Source organism: Ursus arctos, unplaced genomic scaffold (genome assembly GCF_023065955.2).
Source record: "Ursus arctos isolate Adak ecotype North America unplaced genomic scaffold, UrsArc2.0 scaffold_18, whole genome shotgun sequence".
Lineage (NCBI taxonomy): Eukaryota > Metazoa > Chordata > Mammalia > Carnivora > Ursidae > Ursus > Ursus arctos.
Genome location: NW_026622852.1, coordinates 36,340,430 through 36,366,413, shown reverse-complemented (window position 1 = coordinate 36,366,413; position 25,984 = coordinate 36,340,430). Strand labels below are relative to the sequence as shown.

Sequence of the window (25,984 nt, the reverse complement as noted above, 5' to 3'; positions counted from 1 at the left end):
AAATGCAGAAGGATGAAATGGCTTTGAACCGCTGGTCAAAGAAACCAGTTTAGATGGAAAAGATTCTGCTCAGCTGCTGAATGTAACATGAGTGATGGAAGAAAGAAGTAAGCTTCAGTATTTAACACCTAAATTGCCCCAGAGTTAAGGCAGAACAGTTTGTATAAAACCGACTCAAGACGACTTTAAATGGCACGTGGAGAAACACTGATTGTTTTAATGTTGTGCATTTATTGCATTATGTTATAAAACATTGAGCTCGCACATCTAAATTGTGATACTACACATATTATTATTAAATGTGTTTTAAAGGTTTTGAAATGAGTGGGTTTAAAGAATATATTAATCATATTATGACTTATCAGTAGAATGAATCTACGACAAAACATTTAACATAGTTCTAGGATCACTGAAAGCATATAAAGTACAACTTTAACATGTGGGTCTTGAGTAACCATCTGATTTAAGGGAAATCATTGCACTGGGCCCCTCGATTTTTTTCCCCAAATGACTTTTCCAGAGATCACCAATCCCACCTCTCTATACTTTACTTTGCCCCGCCCCCCCGCCCCGCCGATTTCACATCATTCCACCTGCACTCTACACTGTCCCACCACCATGCTTTGTGCGGCCTGAACGCCACTCAGATGTGGGGCACCCTCCCTGCCAGGAGCTCCCCACGTAGAATCAATCCCTCTCTCTTCTGGGCTCCCGGGCAACCTCTTGCATCCTACTTGCATTTCTTGCAGGGGTGTGTCTCCTAGGCAATGTCCTGTTCAGCTCTGTGCCCTAAGTCCCTCACCTGGGGCATTCAATAACTTGAAAAAAAATTAATCTAAAAATGCCATTGAGGCCATGCTAGTTCTCAAAATTTAAGGCCTTAAATACTTGGTCTTAACCATTCCTCAGGGATCATAGTTCACAAAGAGAACATGACTTTTGTCTACACTCCTTGGACACCCCAACCAGACCAGCTGCCCCTTTTATAAGCTTTCCTATGCTGGGCATCCTCTTTCATAGAGGTTTCTATAGTTTGCTATTACCTTTGTGATTATTTGATTAACGTATTTCTCCTGGCAATAGACTGTAAGCTCGCTCTGGGTAGGGTCACATCGATCTTTGTTCGCCATTGAAGTTCCCAGTGCCCAGCACTGAGCAAGACGCAGAGCTGGTGCTCTCTAAAAATCAGCTGTATGAAGGAGTGAATGAATCTTTCTCCCTACACACACACACACACACACACACACACACACACACACACAGTTGGTCTTCTAGCACTTACATTGTTGTAGAGGTCATCGAGTGGGCAGATGGTTGACACAGAGACCAGTGTAAACTCTCCTGTTTGTTTTCCAGGCAGATTACAGCAGAAACATGATGCTTGCCAGCGAGAAGGGGGAGAAATTCAAAATGGTAAACGGAGCAGTCTCCTCACAGGGCTCCGTGAGGGCTTGACAAACAACGCAGAGCCAAAATCAATTTTTTAAAAGTGCACTCCAGCAAAAGAGTATTGACCGTGTGCTTTCAAGAATTTTCCCTGCCATCCAGAAGAACTTTTACGGACTGGAACTTGAGGAGGATGAAGGCAGCCAGGGAATCCAGTCCACACACTGACAGCTTCGCGGACCTGGGCGAGCACCGGGACCGCAGAAAGAGAGAAGGAAAAAATCGGTGTCACATGAAAACAAAGGCAAAGCCGCTCTAAGAACTGCTTTGGTCTGGGCAGACGACAGGTGTTTCAAAGTTCTTTTTCAGCAGGGCTGCAGGGAGAGTGAAGAGGAACGTCTCTATCCTGAGAACTAGCAGGTTCCTTGCTTTTTTTTTTTTTTTTTTTTTCCATTTCTTAACATTGCAGATAGGTAAGGCTGAAGCCAAGTCAAGCCAACCATCCAGGTTAATCCTGATGCTTTTGAGCCACAAGGGACTTGTGGCTTCGGGTAACAGCGGAAGAGGTCATGCCAGGCTGAGTGAATGACGGACCCCAGCTCCCCTGTGCGGTAGCCGAGCCCAGACCCGAGGCCAAGCCTTCTCGCGCCGTCCTCGGGCTCCCGTCCCTGCGCATCCCGCTCTGTGGCTGTACCGGGGGAAAACCAAGTCTCTGCCCCTCCTCAGCCCATTTGCCAAACAAAGCTGCGGGGCTGTGGGCTTTGCTTTCGGGTCAGCCATTGTAGCCCCATGCTTTAGCTCATCTATGGTCTATTATCTCTCCATGGGTTTTCCATCCCTCAGGCATTCCTGAGGCATCTACAAAGGTGCCGATTTGGAAAACAAGCCGGGAGTCTCTTGGTACTACCTTTTCTTAAATCTCTACTGTCTCAGGCCACCTGAACTGATCCTGCCCCAGTGGTCTTGAACACCAGACCAGAGTATTTTGGCTGGTCCCAGAGCTCTTTGAGGGCAGGAACCACTTTTCATTTATCTGTGGAGACCCAGTGCGAAGGCTACCATCTGGCTTACAGTAAAACAGCAAAATGGGAGGTTGTCTGAAAAAAAACAAATAAATAAAAGTGCGCAGAGTCTGAAATCGAAGGCAGAAAGAACCGTGGTGGAACCCTCGACCAGGAGCTGACAAAGGTGCCTAACCCTGCGGGCCTCAGTATCCTCCCCCATAAAATAACACAGATGCCAACCACCCTCCAGAACTGCTACGAGGGCAGAATGAGATAACACTGTGTACAGAACTCCAAACGCAGGAAACGCTCTGTCAATCACAGCCCTCCATCCATGTGGAGGCAAGGAAAGGATGAAGTCAGTCCGCTGTTACGTTGGTTCTTTTCTAGGAGACAAGGGAGAAATAAAGAAAAGGGAACAACAATGCAGTTGCCCAGCCTCTGAGTGGTCAGACTTTCCTTGGCTATTTCTTGTCAGAGCTTCGAGACCTGTTTGAGAGCCGGCCCTGCCTCATCCCCCACTTCTGCTTCATCTCCCAGTGAAGTCATAAAGATGGGCTTACCCTCTGTCTATTGACACAGAGAGCCTGTGAGTCACAAATTCAACAGGATGACTTTGCTGCAGTGTGATTGACTGGAAAATGTTCCCTCATCTGAACTTTTTTTTTTTTCAAGCAAATGCACATGCTTATTTTTGCAACATGGAGTGCAGGCCCTTTATTTATTTGACGTTGGTCTCTGCGACATTCCAGCCGTCCCAGGGAGGGCTCACACGTTCGTGATTTGCCTTATGAAGTGACATACATTTTCCTCCCTCCCTCTCCTCCTTTCCTGCTGACTATTATATCTAAAGCAAACAGTCCCAGCACAATAGTGAGATTGCACTTCAATTTGGTGTTTACTTGACATTTACACACCGGCCATGCTGGACTGTTCAGTCGTTCCAGAACAGGGGCTCGGCCAGCAGGCATTGTGCTGGACTTGGGCTCAACCCTGAGCAAAAACAGGATCCCAGAATGGCGAGATGCCGCCCTGGGAGTCGCTGATGCTGCCAGTTTTTACTCTTAACCTGAACAAGGCCTTGCTGTAGGGACCAAGGACCAGAGGGTCTTCAGGCTTCCCAGGAAACGTCCCCCTTCCCCACACAGGGCCAGCTGGCCTTGCTGATACCACTCTTCCCCCCCTTTAAATCCAACTCTCATGCTTCCACAGTATTCACTCTAATGCACCCCATCTAGTCCCCGAGCTGAATCCCCCAGGACTGGGCGCAGATTACTAATTTGATGAGCTGAATCTCTAGTTCTTCCATTTCCTCCTTGTGTAATGGAGTTAGTAATACTTACCTCCCGGCAGGACTGCGGGCACAAACTATGCAAAGTAGCTGGGGCAGGTTGAGGCTCTTCGAAGATGCCCTGAAAATGCTACTTCTCATCTCTCTCCTGACGTGCACGCTTCTGGCTTCAGAAGGGAAGGGGCTCCAGGAAGGGCATGTAATGGGGTTCCTCTGTCCAAGCAGTTTGAGGCAGGGAACACTTGGACTTGGACGGGAGTTGGGACAAGTGTTCTGTGGTCACAGCTCTGCCAGCATGGGCAAGTCACCTCCACTCCCCAGGCCTCTGCTTCCATACGTGCACAGCAGAAGCCTCCGACGACATTCTAACACTGTACGATTGCCACACCTTTGGAGTCTGCAGGAAGCCCAAACTAATCGCCAAAAGAGGCTGACTAGCCCCAAAGCTAACAGACGTCAATACCAGTGTTTCAAAGGAGCAGCAAAGGAATGAGATCTAACACTCAGCGCTGCATGTTAGGAAAGCAGTACCTTGATACTTCGCAGATGGGAATCTAAACTCCTGATGGGAATATGCATTTTTTGAGGAACAACTTGATAATATCTGATGATGTTAACCTAATGAAACAATTTCTATAAATTGAGCCTAAGGAAATAAGCGAGTATGTCGAAGGGTGCACATAGGAATTTTATAATAGTGAAAAAGTGGAAACAATCTGAATGTCCATCAAAAGGGACTGATTAACACTAATATTAGGAAAACGATGATGTGTTTAAAAGTATAAGGTATATTTATACATTATACATGAATAGATATGTATGGTATATTGCTAAGTGAAAATCAAAGCAAATTTACAAAGCCATGTGCAAATGATAACCCATGTTTGAGAAATAAATGTTAGTATATTTATATATGCATAAAAATTCTGAAAATGCATATGCCAAACTGTTAACCACAGTCATATCTGGATTGGTAGGATATGGGGTTTGTTGTTTGTTTGTTTGTTTGTTTGTTTTTACTTGAAACATACATTTATTGATTTTTTTTAAATAGAAAGCATTAATTTTTGAAATCAGAAAAAAAAACTAACTTTAGGGGCGCCTGGGTGGCTTAGTCAGTGGAGCATGCAACTCCTGATCTTGGGGCCGTGAGTTCTGGCCCCACGTAGGGCTTAGAGCTTACTTTAAAAAACAAAACAAAACAAAAAAGTAAAATAGTAAAAGGAGCAAGGGATTTTTGGTTAAGCATGGTGTACTAAACACGTTTCCTGACGCTCCTTCTGAAACCCCATTTAAGATACAGTAAAAGAACTGAAAAGGCAAAACCAACCAGGACAAAGGGTGGGAACTGGGAAGGAAATGGACAAATGACCACAAATTTAGATCACAGAAAGTAGAAAATAAAGTAGACTGATTTCAAGGTACAGGACCTTTGGAAGGCTCAAGGAAGTGGAGATACCAAGTTACTCAGAAAGTAAAGTGCATTTGGGAACGAAAACAGAATTATTGTTTCAGGGGGAAAAAAAATGATTGCTTGATAGCAGCAGTTGGAAAATCTACCAATCCACCCACCCATCCATCCTTCCATCTATCCAAGCAGTTAGGCCCTAAGATTCCTCCCTAACCCCGTGCAGCTGGGTAACGGCTTTTCCCCCAACTTGGGCAGAAGATTAGAGGTTTACTCTCTGGAGAACTTGATGTAAGAACTCTGGATTCAGGGAAGCCCCACACAGCCGAGGACAGGAACAAACAAGGATGACTAAGGGCAGGCTACGTACAGAGTTCTGACGCCACAGGCCTCCTTCCCCGTGTGGGCTCTAAGAACACTGACTGTCTCACTCACTTAGCTGCATAACCCTAGGCTAGTCACTTAACCACTCTATACTGCACTGTCTAAAATTGCAAAATGGGGTTCACTTATTAAACAAATACGTATTGAGCACCTATGATGCATTTTATAACTGTATTATATTCTGAAATTCGAGTAAGTCAGGCTGGGTCCTCGCCCCGTGAAGCCTACAGAGGCATCCCCAACCTCCCAGGGGTGATGTGAAGGGCACATGCCTTACTGCATACACAGTACTCAGCACAGTACTGTCTACGGCATCACAGGCGTGATATTAATTATTAATATGAAAGTTGCTACTCCCTCTGCATCCTGAAGGGAGAACACAGAAGATCCTTCTAGTACCCTTCCAGGAAAGACAAGGTTAAAATTTTGCCGACATTACCAGCCAGTACATAATTCTTCAATTATGAACTTGACCTTGAAACTCCCCTCTGCCCAATCAAGCTCTTGCGTGACTTATGAAGGGTCCACCGTCACTGTCTTTCTAGATTTGATGCAGTCAAAGAAGCCCTTTGCAAGTCCTGACGTGAACCCATGCTAACCCATACGACAGCATCTCTGCGAGGTGTCAGCTAAGGATGAGCCTTAGTGGTTGCATCTGCAGTGATGCTGGGATGTTTGGGGGGAAATCAGACACCATGAAAACGCATTTTCATCTTCATTTGTAAGGAATCTCTATGCCCAAGGTGGGGCTCGAACTCAGGACCCCGAGGTCAAGAGTCGCGTGCTCCACTGACCAAGCCAGCCAGGCGGCCCCATGTTTCAGTTTTCAAATCTAGATACCCCATGTTGGGTATTGCAGAACCCATGTCAGGTTTATCAAACTGGGAGGACTGTGTCAGGTTTCGTGGCCAGAGGGGAGAAACAAACATTCACAGCAGCTTTCATAACCAAATCCTCAGTTTGGTGAGGCAGGTACATCCACAGCCCCATGACACGACCAGGAAAGTAGAGTGTAGCTGGGTGACATCACTGGCCCAAGGTCACGCTGCGAGTAAGAGGAGGTAAGAGGCCTGGAATCCAAATTCTTGGGTGGCGGCCCCAACCGTCTTCCCCAGAGTAGCTGCGCTCACTGCTTTCAGTTCAGGCCCTCCCCTCCTCTCCCATAACCCCGTGAATTCTGCCAAGACACCCCCCTCACTGAGTTACAGCAAGAAGGCACAGAGAATTCAACTCAGATATTGACGCCGTAATCTGCATCCAGATAACCCAACGATAGTGGCCAGTTCTTTAAGAAGCCCGAATGAGTTGCTATTTGAATGGAAAACTGAGTTTGCTGAATGAAACAGAGAACATTGAAATTCAACAGTTCAGTGTTTCCCATAAACACTTGGCTCTGAGAGTTTTGTTGGGTAAATGTAGCAACCAGAAAAATTCATCAGTTAACTGACAACATAGACTGAATGCGGTCTGAATAGATTACCTTCTTGAATCTCTATTAAAATGCTGGGAATTCCTCTCAGGTTAGGTAACTATTCTAGGGTTTCCTCTTTCAAAAAGCTTCTGGTCATCCCTTGATAAAAGAGCATGTGTCCAGATCTGAGCTATCGACTTTGAAAAAGGCATCAAGCACAGTGAGATATTTAGTGCTCCAAAAATTAATTTTGGCCTTTTTTTTTTTAACATTGGCACTGGCCATCCTCCTAGCACTATCCCCACCAGCCAGTACATTAAAATTGATTAACAAACACAATGTTTGTGAAAAAGAGTCAACCGCAGGGTAATCAAATGCATTGTTATTATTATTATTTTTTTTAAATCATTTCCTTGGCTCAAAGTACATAACGTCAAATTGGCAAAAATAACCTATCCTCTTGTCCGGCCCACAAACTGAGAAGAAAATTAAACACAGAATTGTTTGTTTCTTGTTTGCATTTCTCAGGGTGTGAAGCATTCATTTTTGAACCCTCAAAATCCTTATACTCTCCATAATGCAAAATTTTTACCTCCATTCTGATTTAAACCAGGGAACCATGCTTTTTGCAGAGAAACAACATTGTCCTACTCTAAGAATCTGAGATACTGAGGCTTTTAAATTAAGAAACTAGAACCTGAGAACACGTCTTAGTTCTCTCAGTGCTGATTCTCTCCAGGAAAGAGTTTAACAAGCCAGGGAAATTTGGTGAACCAAGTCAAGAAGAAAATTCCAGCAACAGGTTTTTTTTTGTTTTTTTCTGATTTCCCTTGTTTGCCAGTTCTTTTAGATGCTATTTTTATTTTCAAATGCATATAGTATCAGAAGATTTTTCTGGTGGCTTTAAAAACAATCATACTCGATGAAGAATGTAAACATTAGACCCTAGTTTTTCGTTAAGAGAACTACTACTACTATGTATCTTAGTTTTAAAAGATATTACTCTGTACTAAACAGAAACAACCTAAAAAGAGGAGGGGTTGTTTGTTTTTGTATCTTCTTAACATCTCAGAACAAGATGAGGACGCTGAAAACCCGAATTTAGCCAAGTGCTGCCAGACAGCTTTGAGATAAACCATTAAGTTTAGAATTTCTTTTTGAATAGCTTAAAGAAGGTAGAGCTTAAAATTTGGGGGCTAAAAATGTAACTTAAGTGATCAGACCTAAAGGTTCATGAGAAAGATTTTAAATTTCTGAGAATTGATTTTTAAATGTCTGTGACTCATTTTCTGCTCTAAAAACTTCAATACCCCATGTTTGGGTTTTGAAAGGCAATGGATTTGGCTACAGAAAAGAGTTGACTCTTTCTCCATTTGGTTTTGGTTTGGCTTTTGGTTATTTTTGTTTGTGTTTTCTAGTTTGTTTTATTACAATGCCTTGGCCAGGGCTGTTCTCTCCGTTTGTCTGTTTTGTGAGGGCAGAGTTATGTGGGACTTTATTTTCTGTCTCCTTCATGGCATTTTTCAAAGGAAGAAAAGAAGCGGGTAGAGGGAAGAGAGGGATTGGAAAACAGAAAACCAAGCCAGAGAACTCTGAACCAGAGAGAAACGTTACTGACAAGATAGGAAAGAGCAGGGCTTCCAGATGAATCACTTCACCAAGGCAGCTTTGCTCCTTTCATTCTAAAATGCATACTCACTGGGCATTTGTCCTGAAGATGCCACAGAGAAACAGGAGCCACAAACAAGTCACCAGATCACAGAGTCCACTGGGTAAATGGGATAGCAGAGTCACCACCCAGCTTTACTGGAGCTCAGAGGGAAAAAGACTAACCCAGATGGGGACTGACAGACCAAGGGACAATTAAAAGGGGCTCTGGAGTTTGAGGATGATGAGGGCCCTGAGGGGTGAAGCAGCATTTCAGATAGAGAGCCAATGGAGAAAAACACATCGTGTATTCAGACTTGAGAGAACATCCAGTAAGTTTAGGGAGGGTGGGGTCAGTCTCTAGAGATGACTCTTCAAAGTTTGTGGAGGGCCCTAGTAGGAAGAGTATGGGACATGAGGCTAAGAAAGGATTTGTGATAAAAATGGATTAGATCTAGCAGGGAAATTCCAGGGGGCCTATCGGGGTGATGGTGGAGAAAAAGGAGGAGGAGGACAACAGTTTGGGGAAGCCACGATAATAATTAAAAGCCATAAATGAGGAGAGCTTGAACCAAGGCAGCCCAATGTTGTCAATGGTAGTGGAGTCATTTAGGAATGGAAATGGCTGAGCTCTGGGGATGCCTAAATGCCCAGGCCAAAGAAAATGACGGAGGAGTTGAGGAGAATCTAGGTTTCTAGTTTGGGAAGCTGGGGAAGGGTGATCAAACAATGGAGGAAAAATTAGGATAAGACTCCAGGTGGATTGAAGTTCTTGACAAAAAAGGGGGTTCATGAGCCTCCAATGGAGAGCTGAAAGACCAACTTTCTGCTGAAGTATATTATTCATTCATTCAACAAACACAGACATGACTATGTACCAGCCAGGCACTGTACTAGGACACGGGGATATGGCAGTGAACAAGACAATAGCTCCTGCCCTTATGAAGCCTATGGTCTGCTGGAGAATACTGGTGACAGTAATACCTATCATGCACTGAGCACCAGGGCCTACATTAAATACTTTACCTGCGTAAGTCCACTTATAATCCTCACCTTACTTTAAGAAGTACGTACAGTGACTATCCCCATTTTATAGAAGAAGAAACGGGAGAGGTCAAATAACCTGAACAGCTAAAGGCAGCAGAGCCAGAACACAAACCCCGGCAATTTCGTGCTAACGCCCACTTTCTTGACCTCTCACACATGACCAACCCAGCGGAAAAAGAGGCTGGAGTTTCTAAGGAACGACAGCAGAGGCTGCGAAAAGCTTTGCCACCTTCTGAAAAAAACAAACAAAAAAACCTCCAACAACCCAGCTATTCCTGAGCCCTGTGGCCATTCCGCAGACACCCCAGGCCAGGGTGCAGCCAGGCTCCCTGGGGAACTCTATTTGCCCGGATCTGGTGCTCCTTGGGTGCAGAGTCCCTCATATGAAGCATGGTGAGCCTCTTCAGTCTATCACACCCCTCCAAGTCTCCATGCCAATCCCCTAACATTGACAGCTTCCATCACACCTTCTGCCAACTAATGCAGGTCGTGCTTGGGAAAAAAAAATCTATTTTATAACTCCAAGGACATTAATAATTAACATCCATACCACAAAACTTGTAATATCAGTTTGCTGAAATAAAGTCACCAGTAAGTATGTAATTCTTCTTTAAAGGGTGTCTTCTATTATTATTATTTTAGAGTGCAATTTAGTCATCAAAGGTTTACTCAGCCTCATGTTTATAAATTATACAGGGCAGGGATTTAACTCTTCTGGACCTACCTGTTCTGAAAAGAGGGAGGGTCATAACCCTGTTGTCACACCAGGCACCTGGCTTGAAAGGAGATGATTTGTGAACTTGAAGTTCCTTACCACTTTTAGAAATCCAGGGAAAATATAGAGATTTCACTTTATGATGCAATCAGAGGAATAACCAGAGAGTTGCCTGCCACAAAAAGACACTGGCTTTACTCCTCCTGAAGGCTGTTTGGAAACTACAAGTTCATCTTTTTAATTGAATTTCAGAATCTTGTCTCGATTATAGGACATGAGAATAGTATCTTTCCAATTCATCTGTGTAATATTGTTTTTTTCATTTTGGTGGTTACTTTTGTTGAAGGGGAAGGGTTACTGCTTTAGATAAAGAAGAACAAAGCAGAAAAAACCTCATGCACTGACTACTTAAGTTAGAAACCCTAAGTCCTGATTTAGGTGTTTACATGCCTAGGGAAATGGCTGCCAATCAAGGGCTCATCCAAGTTCATCAGGGTTTAGGAACCTAGGCCTTGATGGAAAAGTATATAACGTTTTCACACAATCCTCGGAGTTCTAGCACCCCAAGAAATTTTCACCATCACAATGAAAGGAATGGGGGGGGGTAGCAGGTGTTTTCCTTTCTTGCTTCCTCCGTTTGAAAAGGGCAATGTTTTCAGAGTTAAAGTAACTGGCCTGCTCCTATGGAGTGAGGCTGAACCCTCCAGGCGTTGGGAGGATAGGGAGCTCCCTGCCAAAGCATGCCACCCCCCCCCCCAGCAGGACTTGGCCAAAGGATGGAAGTCATCTTCAAATGCGCCCAACTCTCTGGACCTAGAGGGATTCCTATCGTTGGCAGAGAGGGCCGAGTGGATTCATTTGGGATGAGATGCATTCCAAGAATGTTTCTGTGGTCGACAAGAAGTGGAAAACTCAGGGATAACAAATATTCTGAGGAAACCTAATAGGTACCAGAATCGCAGAACTCCAACAAACAGGTGATAACGACTTAAAGTATGAGGCAACTAGAGAGCTCAATGAGAGTGAGCGGACACTCCGCCCAGTGCTGGGGCTTCGACCCTTTTCCTCCTCCCCTTCTCTTTCCTGGGATCCACGGCGTTTACTGGTGAGGAGGCTCCGTGGAGAGGGCGGGTGGAGCCCTGCTCTGCGCGCCTCAATCCAAACCAAACACCTCGCAAGCCTACGTTTAGTCGGCGATACCGAACACCGCACTCACGTTTGGGAAAGAAAAAAAAAAGTCACTGTTTGCAGAGATGAGGGCGAAAACATTTCCCGGCTGGAAAATTACTGATCACAAACTTAGGGGAGTGTGGGGGTGGGGAGGCAAAGTTATAAGACTGAAATAACGATCGCCGTTTCCTCTTCTCTTCCCGGTGGGCAGGAACGGCTGCCGCGACCTCGTTGTGCCCCTTTCGGGAACCGGGGTCCCACCGCACCGCTCCACTTCCTGGCACGTGGCCACTTTCCAGCTAAGTGCCTCTCGGTGGGCTTGACGGCTCCGAACCTGCGCCAAGGGAGCGAACTCCCCGTCTGACCTTTACCTCGCCACTTCACCTCTTTATGACTCAGTTTGCCCATCCATAAAGTGGAAAGGAGGGTGCGTGGCTTGTAAAGTGCTTGAGATTCCCTGGTTGAAAGGTTATCTGCTCTTCACGGCCCCTCTGCCCTCCTCCACCCCACAAAGTCAGTCGTGAGCCCTTTCACTCCCTTCCTGGCTCACCAAAATATCAAGACCATAACCGCTTCCCGCCCCAGCCTCTTTCCGCCTTTTCGGTCCTTCTCAGTCTTCCAGTCCGGCCACAGTGCTGGGCACCCACCTCTACTTGCCTCCCATCCCCATCCCACCCGGCCGGAGAACCCACGAAGAACCCCGCGAGGCCAGGCCAAGAGCCCGCACTGGCGCTCCGAGACCAGCGCCGGGCTGCTGCGTGCGCAGGGGAGGGACGGAAGGCTGGATGAGTCACGCGGATAATCGCGCTTTTCTCTAGCGCGCAGAGCGCGCGGCGAGCGCGGACGGGAGCGGGGGTGGGGAGCGAAACCGACCCCTCAGCCCCTACCAGACTCCTCCGCCACGGGCTTCGAACCCAAGGAGCGGACCACCGCGACGCAGACTGCCCCGGTCGCACGGCGACCGGACTTACGCCCAGTACCCAGCGCCCCGCGCCCGGGCCGCCGACGCCGCCGCCGGCGTCAGCGCGGCTCCTGCCCGCCAGCTGCCGGGCTGGCGTCACGGCTCGGCCGGGCCCCGCCCGCGCCCCTCCCTCCCCCCCGCCCCCACGTGCGCCGAGTTTGTTTATTTAGCTGCCATGGCAACGCGCGGGGGGGCCTCAGGAGGGAGGGGAGAAGAAAGGGAGGGGCGGGGCCTGGCGGCGGGCCGCGGCGTACAGCGGGTAGGAGGCGGGGGTAGGGCGGGAGCCGAGAAGTTAAGTAAGGAGCGCGCGGCGGCCGCCGGCAGTTCCCCGGCCCGAGAGAGCAAGCGCGGCTGCGGGCGCGCGGGGAGCAGAGGCGGTGGCGGGCGGCGGCGGCACCGGGAGCCGCCAAGTGCCCCTCCCCGCCCCTCCGGCCCCCCACCCACCCACCCACCCGCCCGCGGCCAGCGCCCATGGCCGCGCGCGCCCCGCGCAGCCCCCCGGACTCCGCGCCCCGCGCCGCCGCCCAGTCCGCAGATCCGCGCCACCGCGGCCAGTCTCACCTGGCGGCGCCGCCCGCCCGCCAACCCGGCCACAGCCCCAGCGCCCACGGCGACAGCCGCGGCGACCGCGACAGTGGTGGAGGACGCTGCTGAGTCGAAGAGAGCACAGCTCGGCCACCGGACCTACTTACTCGCCTTGCTGATTGTCTGTTTTTACGAGTTTACAACTTTTCTAAGAACTTTTGTATACAAAGGAACTTTTTTTAAAAAGGCATCTCCCGTTTATATTTAATCCAAAGAAGGATCTCGGGCAATTTGGGGTTTTGGTTTTGGCTTCGTTTCTAAGTCTTTTTTTTCCCTCTTCGTTGACTTTGGGGTTTGGGTACCCCCTCTGCTTCGGACTCCCGAGGACCTTCTGGGCCCCCACATTAATGAGGTAGGTGTAGCGCGGGGCGGGGGGAGGGGGTGAAGGCCGGAGGCCGGTGGGACGCGGCCGAGCGGCAGTCGAGAGTGGCCCCCTGACTCCTGCTTGTGCCCCGCCCGGCCCGCAGGCAGCCACCTGGCGAGTCTGACATGGCTGTCAGCGACGCACTGCTCCCGTCCTTCTCCACGTTCGCGTCCGGCCCGGCGGGAAGGGAGAAGACACTGCGTCCGGCAGGTGCCCCGAATAACGTGAGTATTGCCCCGAAAGGTGGGGGACGTCCAGCGGGCTTTTGTGGGTGGGGTGGGGACGGGCAGAGCCCAGGGGTCACCGAGAACCACCCGGCGAGGGGAAGGAGTGGCCACCGCACCGGCCCCGAAGTCTTCCTAGGATGGCTTCCGCGCCTTTGGCTCATTTGTACATGCGTGTGGTCCGGACACTGCGGAGCCGCCGGGGGCGCACACCCGGTCCGCACACGTCTCCTAGCTCGCAGGCGGCAGGGCTGGCGTGGGGGCCACCGGGCGGGAGGTGGATGTGTCCCTGGGCATTGGCTGGGCGTGAGTGAGCTTGGCGCGTAGGCGTACCCGTGGCGAGGGCGCATAGGGAGATCCTCGGCGTCCCAATTCCAGGGGTGGCTGGAGCGTCCCTGGGATCTGGCTGGGGAAGGACCCGGGCTGCCGAGCCACGGCGCTTGCTCACACGCAATCGGGCAGACACAACATAACATCCTCCAAACCGACGCACCGCCTCTCCTCGGGCCCGGGGGTGGGCCGAGATTGCAGCGCTGGCACCCGGAGTCCCCCAGCGCGTCATGTCTCCCCTGTCCTGGTGCCTGGGCCGTATAGGCGCGGCCGGCCCTCCAGTATGTAGTGTGGCAGCAGGGGACCAGCACCGACGGTCTCTCTCCCGTTTTGTTCCCGCAGCGCTGGAGGGAGGAACTCTCCCACATGAAGCGACTTCCCCCGGTGCTTCCCGGCCGCCCCTACGACTTGGCGGCGGCGACCGTGGCCACCGACCTGGAAAGTGGCGGAGTCGGCGCGGCTTGTGGCGGCAACAATCCCGCTCTTCTACCCCGGAGGGAGACGGAGGAGTTCAACGATCTCCTGGACCTGGACTTTATCCTCTCCAATTCGCTGTCCCATCCGGAGTCAGTGGCCGCCACCGTGTCCTCGTCGGCATCAGCCTCGTCCTCGTCCTCCCCATCGAGCAGCGGTCCTGCCAGTGCGCCCTCCACCTGCAGCTTCAGCTATCCGATCCGGCCCGGAGGGGACCCGGGCGTGGCGCCGGGCAGCACTGGAGGCGGCGGCGGCCTCCTCTATGGCCGGGAGTCTGTGCCCCCTCCCACAGCTCCCTTCAACCTGGCGGACATCAACGACGTGAGCCCCTCGGGCGGCTTCGTGGCTGAGCTTCTTCGGCCCGAATTGGACCCAGTGTACATTCCGCCGCAGCAGCCGCAGCCGCCAGGTGGCGGACTGATGGGCAAGTTTGTGTTGAAGGCGTCGCTGAGTGCCCCTGGCAGCGAGTACGGCAGCCCGTCGGTCATCAGTGTTAGCAAAGGCAGCCCAGACGGCAGCCACCCGGTGGTGGTGGCGCCCTACAGCGGCGGGCCACCGCGCATGTGCCCCAAGATCAAGCAGGAGGCGGTCTCGTCGTGCACCGTTGGTCGGCCCCTAGAGGCCCACTTGGGCACTGGACCCCCTCTCAGCAATGGCCACCGGCCACCAGCGCATGACTTCCCCCTGGGGCGGCAGCTCCCCAGCAGGACTACCCCGACTCTGGGTGCCGAGGAACTGCTGAGTAGCAGGGACTGTCATCCTGCCCTACCGCTCCCACCGGGGTTTCATCCCCACCCAGGGCCCAACTACCCACCCTTTTTGCCGGACCAGATGCAGCCACAGGTCCCACCACTCCATTACCAAGGTCAGTCCTGGGGATTCATAGCTCGGGCTGGGGAGCCCTGCGTGTGCCGGCCCTCCGGAACGCAGGGGACGGTGCTGACCCCACCTTCTTCACCCCTAGAGCTCATGCCTCCTGGTTCCTGCATGCCAGAGGAGCCGAAACCAAAGAGGGGGAGAAGGTCGTGGCCCCGGAAAAGGACAGCCACTCACACTTGTGATTATGCAGGCTGCGGCAAAACCTACACGAAGAGTTCTCATCTCAAGGCACACCTGCGAACCCACACAGGTAGGAGAACAGAAGGTGCCAAGGGGGGGGGAGGGTTGGTGTGCAGCCCCGTTGGCTAAGTGGACACTTCCCAGGGCCTCCCTTGGGATGTGGGGCACAGTATCTCCTCCATCTCTTGGATCACAGGAGAGAACAGCAAACCAAACTGGCACCTCCTTTTCTGTTCAAGAGCCCTTTGCTTGATGGATGGTATCAGTACTTGAATGCAGTTCTGTTAGGCTTTTTGAAAGGCAGAGGGAGATTCCAGGTTGCTTGTGGGCCTCTCCTCGTTTCAGCAAAACTTTGCCCTTGTAATCAAGAAATTACGCTTCGAGGGTGCCTGGCTGGCTCAGTCAGTGGTAGGTGCAGCTCTCGATCTCGAAGTTGTTGGTTCCAGCCCCAAGTTGGGTGTAGAGATTACTTAAAAATAAAATCTTAAAAGAAACTACATGTTGCAGTGCAAAAAACATGTTAGGTTTTCTTACCAGTTTTTAATTTTTAGACAATTTTCACTGATTGTTTACAGATTCACACTCCTTTCTATTTTTAGTTTTAGCTTTAATAAGTAGGTTCTATTTAAATTTCAAGAATTGAGTGGTGGTGATTGCTAAGATTGTGGTTTAAGATGGTCACTTGCAGAGAGTTTTCATGTCCTGTAAGCAGAGGCACGTAGGGTCATTTAGGTGTAGGATTCTTTAAAATAATAGAAACGCTGATGTAGAAAAAGCAGCCGCTTGGGGCTTTTTCAACCTGGTTGTAGTGGGATAGAGGATTTGATCGCTTGGTTTGGGCGGGAGAGACAAACTAGCAGACAGTTCCCAAATTCATTTCCATCACGGTGGTACTTGGGCTCCAATTATGAATATGTTAGCAATATAGAAGGGTAGGTCTCTTCCCCTTAAAAAAATACACACAAAAAAACCCTTCAGCTTAATATTCCTGTTTATGATCTGAAATTGGATATGACCTTGAAGTGGTCTGAACACATTGCTGGCTCCTTTCAGAGTGGGGTGCTTGGGGAGTTGGCTTGATGCTCGGCCTCCAGTGTGGCCAATTCTGCATTGGGTAGCAATGGCTTCACCAGGCTTCTTTTCCTCTCCCAGGTGAGAAACCCTACCACTGTGACTGGGACGGCTGTGGGTGGAAATTTGCCCGCTCCGACGAACTGACCAGGCACTATCGCAAACACACCGGGCACCGCCCCTTCCAGTGCCAGAAGTGTGACCGGGCCTTCTCCAGGTCGGACCACCTCGCCTTACACATGAAGAGGCACTTTTAAATCCCCAAACAGTGGATATGACCCACACTGCCAGAAGAGAATTCAGTATTTTTTTTTTCTTCAACCTTTCACACTGTCTTCCCCCCCGGGGGTGGGGAGGAACCCAGCTGGAAAGCACTACAATCATGGTCAAGTTCCCAACAAGCCAACTTGTGAATGGATAATCAGGAGACACAAGGAAACCAGAAGACAAATCAAAGAACCAATGGGGCCTGTGACTGGATCTTCTATCATTCCAAGGCTAAATCCAACTTGAATATTCCTGGACTTACAAAACACCAAGGGGGGGGTGACTGGAAGGTGTGGATATCAGGGTATAAATTAGATCCATGAGTTGGGGGGAGGGAAGACCAGAATTCCCTTGAATTGTGTTTCGATGCAATGTAAGTGTAAAGATCACCTTGTATTCTCTTTGCCTTCGAAAAGCCATTATTGTGATAGTAGAAGAAGAGGAAGAAATTCAGGTACAGAAAATGTGTTTTTATAACCTTAAACGATGGTGCTTGGTGAGTCTTGGTTCTAAAGGTACCAAATGAGGAAGCCAAAGTTCTCAAACTGCTGCATACTTTGACAAGGAAAATCTATTTTTGTCTTCCGATCTACATTTATGACCTAAGTCAGGTAAATACGCCTGGTTTACTTCTTTAACATTTTTATGCAGACAGTCTGTTATGCACTGTGGTTTCAGATGTGCAATAATTTGTACAACGGTTTATTCCCAAGTATGCCTTAAGCAGAACAAATGTTTTTTTTCTATATAGTTCCTTGCCTTAATAAATATGTAATATAAATTTAAGCAAACTTCTATTTTGTATATTTGTAAACTACAAAGTAAAAAAAATGAACATTTTGTGGAGTTTGTATTTTGCATACTCAAGGTGAGAATTAAGTTTTAAATAAACCTATAATATTTTATCTGAACATTGTTTTGGTTCCGTTTCTCTCCTGGAAAAGCGTGTCATAGAAGTTTCAGTTTAAATACAGGAGGGCAGGTGAAAAGCACCCTGAAAGGCCAAACTTTATCTCAACAAGAGATAAGACATCTTTAAGGCTAGTTCTACAGTGAGTACTACCAAAGTTGTGAGGCTAAAAGCTGAATATTGGAGATCATAGAAGTACACTTCACCTGGTTCAGGTTGCTCTTCCCAACGTACATAAAAAGGACAGGAAAGCAATTTCCTTACCTGAATATGAATTTCCAGGTTGCTCAGTCATTCTACAATATGCTTAGTTTTTTAAAGTATAAAATACACATATTACAGTTTCATATTTTAAAAGATCCTTATGGTTTCTCTTCAAAATTAAATGAAAATAAAAAAATCTTGCAGGGGCCAGGCCTTGCACACAGAACAATTTGAGGAACAAAAGAACCTTCCCACAGTAGAGAACCCTAAGAACATAGTTCCACAGTGCCCTCCTGAGGATTAAAGGATTCATTTATTCCTCGTGTGACAGATACGTGCTAGTTATAGTCCTAAAGAGGTTAGAACCAAATTTTCTGGCAGGATGTTTTGAAACTTCGTCTGTCCTCTGTAGATTCAGCAGACTGAAACGCGTTAATTAGAAATTACTCAGTCACAAAACTTAAGTGTAAAGTAAATTTAAGTACATCTTTAAGTGGTGTTTTTGTAAGCCGGTGGCATATTTCTGAAATTAGTCAGCCTTAAGACTGCACTGATCCTTTTTTGAGGTGAGTACACAGAGTTTGAATTTTGTTTGCGGCAGCTACAGAATGGAAAAAGCACTGGTGATCCTTGTTGGCACTTGATACGTTTGCCGTGGTCATGTGGGTGACCAACATTGTCAAGCAAACAAGCTGACATCTTCTTCAGGCTGCTTATTAACTATCCATTATACGTAGTGTCCAGAAGTGTGGGTGCATCTTATAAATAGAAAACAAATTCATAAGAGCCTCATGATGGATCAAAAAGTACTTTCCTTGGCTTTTAGAGTCCAGCATGACTGGAAAACAGGGCATGTGTCTAAGCTTAAAAGAAAACAGGTGCATTGATAGGATGGAATTTTATGTGGCCAAGAACACATTCAAAGCATATTTAATGACATGGAAAAATGCTCATGGTATGTTAAGTGGAAAAAGCAGGATCTAGGAGTATAAACAATGTGATTCCAATCATATAAGTTGGTGTGTGTGCATTGAAGGAGCGAGGGAAGCAACAGAAACTTCAAGAGGAAGGACTGGAAGGAACTGCCAAAATATTAATGCTGGTTTTCTCCATTTAGATTTTCTACAGTTTTAAATAAGTATCTAACACGGGAAAACTTAGTTTTAGAATGCTCGTGCAAATATTTAGGCTTGATTTTTAAAAGAGCAATTAAAGCCATTTAAACAAAGCCTACACTGGAACGCATTTGTGTGTGTGTGTGTGTGTGTGTGACATTGTGGTTGTTGCTCTTAAAATCACCTTTCTCTTACACACAGACTTCTGGCACATGGTTGTGAATGAAAAGTGTTTACTGAATGGCTGATACCATCTTCATGTTTGCTAAGTGCCTGTTACTTTAAGTAGGAGAAACATCCCCAGATACCAGAACATACTAAAATTTTTCTGTTGTCTTAGGGAAACATCACTTAGCATTAACTTCTTCTAGCCTGAAAAAGCAAGCTTCAGTATCCACAACGAATAAGGAAGATTTTCCAAAAATGGCACAGGACAAAACTATTCAACATGCACAAATAGCTAAAACTATTTACTCTCATACCTATTAGTTCCGAGTGCCGAGGTGTCCTGTCATTACCACATTACAGAGCCGTTTACACTGTATAATAAGGAGTACCTAACAATTGAGATGCCTGCTTATTACATTTTCTTATGACATTTAATTTTATATGGCCTAGATTTGAGTTGTGCACACACACACACACACAACACACAAAAGATGAACAATAGTGTTTCCTACACATCAACAGACTTTCTCAGTCTCTCTCCTTGTCCAGCAAAATTCCCTTTCCAGCAAACTCTTTCTACCTGAAAATCTGCTTAACTCCCCACACTTCATTTGTTTCGGTTAAAACAGGAACTTTTGCCATCTCAAGTAGGATGGTCGAGGGAATGTTATTTCATATTTGGAGATTAACAATTTTTACATATAATTTCTTCACGTATCAGAAAGCCCAGGTGAGGCAGTCCTTTTGCCATGGAAGTGAGTCCGCAGGGAAACTATTAAAATAAGCAGTGATGGTACCTGTTGTATTGTGATGTATGGGAGTATCTAAATTTAACAGCGTATGTCAGCCGCCTGTTCTCTTGTATGTTCTGGCTTCTGAAGCCCCATTCAACACGCCACCGCACGTACCTAAGTGAATTTGTAGTCCGTATTCCAGTTTCTCCCCGCTTCTTCCTCTCCTAAACACACAGACACCATCCAGTCTTACACAAACCTTTTTAGTTTATGTATTCCATTCTGTCATTTTCCTTATGTATTTTATGTATTCTATTCTTATTTTCTTAGCACCTTCTAGAGGCTAGCGTATAGTGACATATTTTGGGGTTTTTAAAAAAGATTTTATTTATTTGTCAGAACACAAGCAGGGAGAGGGAAGAAGCAGGATCCCCGCTGAGCAGGGAGCCCCATGTGGGACTCGATCCCAGGACCCTGGGACCATGACCTAAGCCGAAGGCAGACACTTAACCGACTGAGCCGCTGAGGCACCCATAGTGACATGTTTTTATAGTGCTAAACTGAATCCATGCTTCCTAAAGTTTGTTTAGGAAACTATCAATTCACTGTTGACGTGCAGAGTCATTCAGTAATATTTCATATAAAACTACCAAGAGCTCTCTACCTAATGAATGCTGTGGAATAGATCACGGAATGTTCTACCTGTGAAAATGCAAAGGAACTGCTGTTACAATCGGAATGCTGTATGAAAATAAAGCCTCTGTTTTTTCCTTTTTAAGTGAAACTAAAACGAAAGTTGGAAACAAACACCCTTCGGAAGCCTTTACCTTAGAACAAAAAAGTAAATCTTGAGTAAATTTCTTACTGTCTCCTGAAAAACTAATATTCTTCAATCCTGACGACGGTACCCAGAGCTTCAATGCCCTGGCTGCAGTCAAAACACAGAAGAAACCAACTGCTGCCATGTTAGCATAAACACAGAAACTCGGGCTAATATCTAGGAGGCTCCCAGAGCCAGTTAGCGTAGCTGGGCAGGAGGAGGGCGGCTAGGGTAGGAGCATCAATCAGACTGCGTCTCTGGAATCACGTACACTGGGAGTCCACCTTTTTAATTGTTTTTCCACGATACCATTGATGTAATACTTCTTCGAATCGCTTCGGTCTTCTCCGGCACCCTAGACAACTCAGCATGTTGCAACCTGCCCTGCCAAATATCCTCCACTTGTTCTTAAAGGAAAAGGAGGAAATAAATACAAACGCAACTTCACAGCAACAAAAAGTAACTTCACATTTCCAGGACCCCTTTGACATCTGATTATACCTAGCAGAGCATTCTTCACTGATACCGCACAAGAATTATAATGACACCCTAGAGTGTGAGGACCATTTGTCATCCTTTTATGTTTCTTTTCATGTCCATCTTACATGATACCATCTAAACAGAGCAAGAGAGAAGAGAAATAGCTCTTTATGGAGACATAGGTAGGTAGGTAGGTAGGTAGACCGACGGATGGAGCCTCAGGTGGAGGTTTGGCAATGATCTAAAGTCAATGAGAACAAACAGTCAAACCTGTCCAGCCCAGGGGGGTTGAGTGGGGTTCCAAAACCTGCGTCACTTACGATATTTTAATCCGTACTCACTGGCATTGGATCAAAAGGTTAGTGAATGGTGGCCCAACCACTGTGACACTCAGATCCTACATCCGCATACTCGCTTAAGAGCTAAACCGGTGAATACCTTTACAGAGATATTGAAGGAACTAGATACACTTGCTGAAAGCTAGGGAGGTAAGGGAATCGGTGCCAGCCACGAAGCAGAGTCCCTTAGACATGACAGATGGAAGGGACTGTTTCAGGAAGCATGTCTCCTGTTGCATCAGGTCACTTTTCGCTGGTGTGTAGTAACCCCTTCCTTCTGCACACCCCCGTGAGACCTCCGAAGCCTTTACACTCTCCTTCACCCCAGTAGAGCATCGCAGTGAAGGTAGGGGTGGGATTTCCCTCTCCCATCCCCATTTTATGAAAGGGGAAACTGAGGTTCCCTTTACGAGTTAGTGTCTGGTTTTTGTTTCTCATTCTTGCTGACATACTCAAAGCATTTTCTCCTAATACTTCCATCTTCAGTCTGCTGGGCAGGTAAGGTCACATGCAAAATGGATATACCCCAATTAACAAGGATTTGCCAATATTCAGGTTCTTGCAATAAACCCTCTAAAGAGTCAAAAAGCCCCAGACTTTCTGTCTTCCAACCAGTGTGCTATTTCGAGGCAGACTGACAGGGAAGCCCGAGTTTCCCATGGATGTTTCTTAAGCCGGTCACTACACCAGGAGCGTTATCTATACTTGGAGTTTGAGTTGGAAGAAAAAGTTCCTGTTTTTATCCCCAGCTCTGGCCTAGCACACGGCTCTCCTGGTCAAACAGATCTGACCACCGCCTCCCGACTCCTTACCTTTCCCCAGTGTCCAGTGGATACAGATTTAACATGGTCACCCCTCCAACAGTGGCCCCTCCTTAGTGTCCAGTATTCTCTCCTTAAATATCCAATCATTCCTTAATTGTACTGGCCATGCTAAACTACTCTTGACCCCCATTGCACCATGCCTGTTTCAGCTTCTGTGCCTTTGCTTGCAGAAGTGGGTCTCTGCTCCTTCTGGAAAAACCCATAGTCAGTCCCCTGACAAGCTCCTATAGATCCTTCAAAGCCCAGCTTTTATTAAAAATCTCCTTCATTTCAGTCCATCTAGAACTTTTATTAAACTCTTATCCTTACATATTACAAGGTTCTATGATTCTGGCTCCTCCAACAGACATGAGTTGCTGGAGGGCATGGGAAACTTCCTTTATTTGCCCTTGAATACCCAAAGTTAGTGATTTAATTGAAAAAAATTAATCAGTTATTGACTAGTTAGCCTCCAATCCTGGCATCTCTTTTCAGAGGACTCTTTCTTGCCGGGTGATTTTCTGCATTGATTCTGGAAAGAATTTGTTCATTTAGGGGGGTTGTGGTGGTTTGGGGGAGGCAGATGGGTGTCAGGTGACCCACAGGTAACAGGAGACCACTGGGTATGGCCAGGAAGCCAGAATTTGGAAAAAGTCCCCCAAAAGGCAATATTTTATCCTCATCCTTGGAGGTCTATTGTGCCTCCTTTCAAGGGCAAAATTAGCAGTGTCTTGTATACCTATGACAATGAAGTTTGCTTTTTTTTAAATCACACTTTAAAAGCTTAACAAAGGCACTTTACATACAGGATCCTGGGTGGGCCAGTCTATCCGAATAAGGAAGGGTCATCCATTGGTGGCTGTGAAACCACCACCTGTCTGGTTTCCTGCTCTTCAAGCTTGAAACTCTCCTTACTGCTTGCCTGACAGCAGTTTTCTGACTTCTGAACATGTCTAAATAAACTGAATCTAGGAAACAATGCACGAAGTTGACAAATGCCTCGTCTCTGCCTCACAGACGAATGGAGTACAGACTGCAAGCTCTAAAGCAATAAAATTACATAGACTTTGAAATAAATAAATAAATAAATAAATAAATAAATAAATAAAATTACATAGACTTTCTGAGCAGGAAAGTGTCTTCAAGACCATTTAACTCCAGGAGAAAATCAAGGCCCATCTAAAAGACAAGGCTTGCCCAAGGTCACATGAAGTTCAGATCAAAACACCAACCTCAGCCTCGGTTAACAGGCCAGCAGTTGACGGCTGTATCCTGAGAACCCAAGGGAAGCTTAGAGGGGCATAAGGAATTTAAAAAACACCATGCAAAAAAGATGGTTTTAAAAGGAAAGTTCTGGTGCTTGCTTAGGCAGCCCATATACTAAAATTGGAACAACACAGGGAAGATTAGCATGGCCGCCTGTGCGAGGATGACATGCAAATTCATGAAGTTCCATGTAATTAAAAAAAAAAAAAAGGAAGAAAGGAAGGAAGGAAAAAACCAGAAGGAATAAAAAACATTTGAAATTCAGTGTCACATTGTGAGCTGATGTTCAAAAAAAGTATTTCATTGTTCTCTCTAGTACTTCTACTGGTGGTGTGCTATCAGCCGGCTAAGACAAGTACTACAATACTTACCACTGTTCCCTTCGATGGAGAACAGAGGAGCCATTCCATTAAAGGGTTAATATATAATTCTGGCTTTGTTCTGCTTCTTTCTCTTCCCCTGCAATTCCGTTCAAACATATATAATCTGCTCAAAGACCTACTTGACCAGCCATTGGTGCAAAGGGCGGGGGAACCAAAGATGAATAAGAATATATAAATATGCAAATCTGCAGATATTTTTTTCCTGGTATAATTGCCCCACAGGGGGTATAAAATGTAACTTAAGTGAAAATCAGCATCGCAGCCAGTAGAAACTGTTTACCTCTCTTAGAAAGTGACGGGATAGTTCTTTGGCAGACTCAGCCACATTAACTACAAGGACATACACCATTTTCTTCTCTACGATTTTCTTGATTGCTTATTATTTTAGATACATCCAACTTGTTTATCAGGTGCATGTTAAAGCATGTTAAAACGTGTTATTCAGGTTCAGCATGAAGCGTTCAGCCTTATTCAACAAAATATTTCGAACTTCTCTTGGTATTAATGATTCAGGCAAAATGAAACTTAATCTGCCAACCTAGACACTTTTCTATGGTTTTGGAGATTGTAGATCTAGACCAGGGGGACAACCTGATTTTGTTTTAGGCACAACTAACTTCATAGCTAGGGAGCATAACTGACATCTAAGGCTCTTTTGGTGCCGAAGCTTGTAGAAACAGAGGAGTCTTTGCCTAAGGGATTCTTTGCATTAAAGACTTTGTTAGGCAAAATCACTCTGGCATGGGAGTCTGATTTGCAATTTGTGCCTTTGTAAAAGGATTAGAAGATCCCTATTGTTTAACGTTTGGATCTCAATTTGCATTTGGAAACGCATGACCTCTTCCAGGTTTAGAGTTCTTTATTTTCATTTTCTCATCCCGATACACAATCGATACTGTATGTTAAAAAATTGATAACACTGCTTGGCTGAATGTTTGCACTGATTAAGGGAGTGTGATAGGTTTTCTCTGAATGGTGGAGCCTACTTGGGCTCCGGCAACACTGATCCAGTAATCTATTCAGGAACAGACAAGTAACTCATAGGTGTAAGTACACACACATTTCATTTATTTCCTTAATCAGAATGCACGGGCACTTTGTTTAAAAACAACAACCAGGGGCACCTGGGTGGCACAGCGGTTAAGCGTCTGCCTTCGGCTCAGGGCGTGATCCAGGCCTTCTGGGATCGAGCCCCACATCAGGCTCCTCCGCTGGGAGCCTGCTTCTTCCTCTCCCACTCCCCCTGCTTGTGTTCCCTCTCTCACTGTCTGTCTCTATCTCTGTCGAATAAATAAATAAAATCTTTAAAAAATAAAAAATAAAAAAAATAAAAAAAAATAAAAACAACAACCAAAGAAGAAAGCACTACGGTGGTCCAATCAGCCACTGGGCCTACAAAAGGAAATGACCAAAAAAAAATCCTCTGACCTCCTCAGGACACATTTGAACACTTCTGTCCAATGTCTTCCTTTATAAATAAAGGTTAGAGAAAAATTATTTTAGGTTTGTGATAACAATACTCTCCGCTGTACACAATATTTAATTACCTGTCCCTTGGTAAACATCTTTTAACTAATATTTGCTTTGACAATATTCCCAGATTGGCAACATAAAACCTAGAATAGAAACTGCGTGAGGAGGGACGATTTCTTAGATTGTGGGTTTAGGACGCGTGGTTTATTTGTTTGTTTTCTTTTTAACTCTTCAGTTTATTGCTCCTTTATCATCATTGACCACAGGAAAATATTTCTTGTGCGTCAGGATGAACGTGCTTGGCACCTGGACTTGGAATTGCTGGCTGAATGAGCTGGAGGTTGATGAAAAGTATTCACATTCATTGAGCACCAATGATATGTTCAGAATTTTGGTAGATGTTTAAGAATTTGTTATCATACCCATTTCGTAGTGGAGAAGACTGAGACCCAGAGGAGTCAAGTGACTTGCCCAAGGTCACACCCTCCCCTG

The 25,984-nt window shown here is 46.6% G+C and overlaps 1 protein-coding gene and 1 non-coding gene across 3 annotated transcripts; both read left to right on the top strand.

Moving 5' to 3' along the window:
- The first annotated feature begins 12,908 nt into the window (after positions 1-12,908).
- KLF4 (KLF transcription factor 4) lies at positions 12,909-17,709 on the top strand. Of its 2 annotated transcripts, XM_026506055.4 has the most exons (5): positions 12,911-13,361; positions 13,477-13,597; positions 14,270-15,266; positions 15,366-15,530; positions 16,613-17,709. In XM_026506055.4, exons 1-5 carry the CDS (start codon positions 13,357-13,359, stop codon positions 16,786-16,788), a joined length of 1,464 nt encoding a protein of 487 aa, XP_026361840.1. In that variant the 5' UTR covers positions 12,911-13,356; the 3' UTR covers positions 16,789-17,709. The 2 variants fall into 2 exon arrangements, with proteins under 2 accessions (XP_026361839.1, XP_026361840.1); XM_026506054.4 differs by having other exon boundaries at positions 12,909-13,361; positions 14,270-15,530.
- Positions 17,710-23,726: 6,017 nt separating this feature from the next.
- Positions 23,727-23,834, top strand: LOC113260681 (U6 spliceosomal RNA). Its single transcript, XR_003318061.1, has one exon. It is a non-coding gene; the product is annotated as a U6 spliceosomal RNA (small nuclear RNA).
- Positions 23,835-25,984: the final 2,150 nt, after the last annotated feature.

Bases quoted from the DNA above. Each gene is read 5' to 3' on its own strand.
- KLF4 (XM_026506054.4), top strand. The intron at 13,598-14,269 runs GTGAGTATTGCC...TTGTTCCCGCAG, and splicing joins CGGCAGGTGCCCCGAATAAC to CGCTGGAGGGAGGAACTCTC. The intron at 15,531-16,612 runs GTAGGAGAACAG...TTCCTCTCCCAG, and splicing joins ACACCTGCGAACCCACACAG to GTGAGAAACCCTACCACTGT.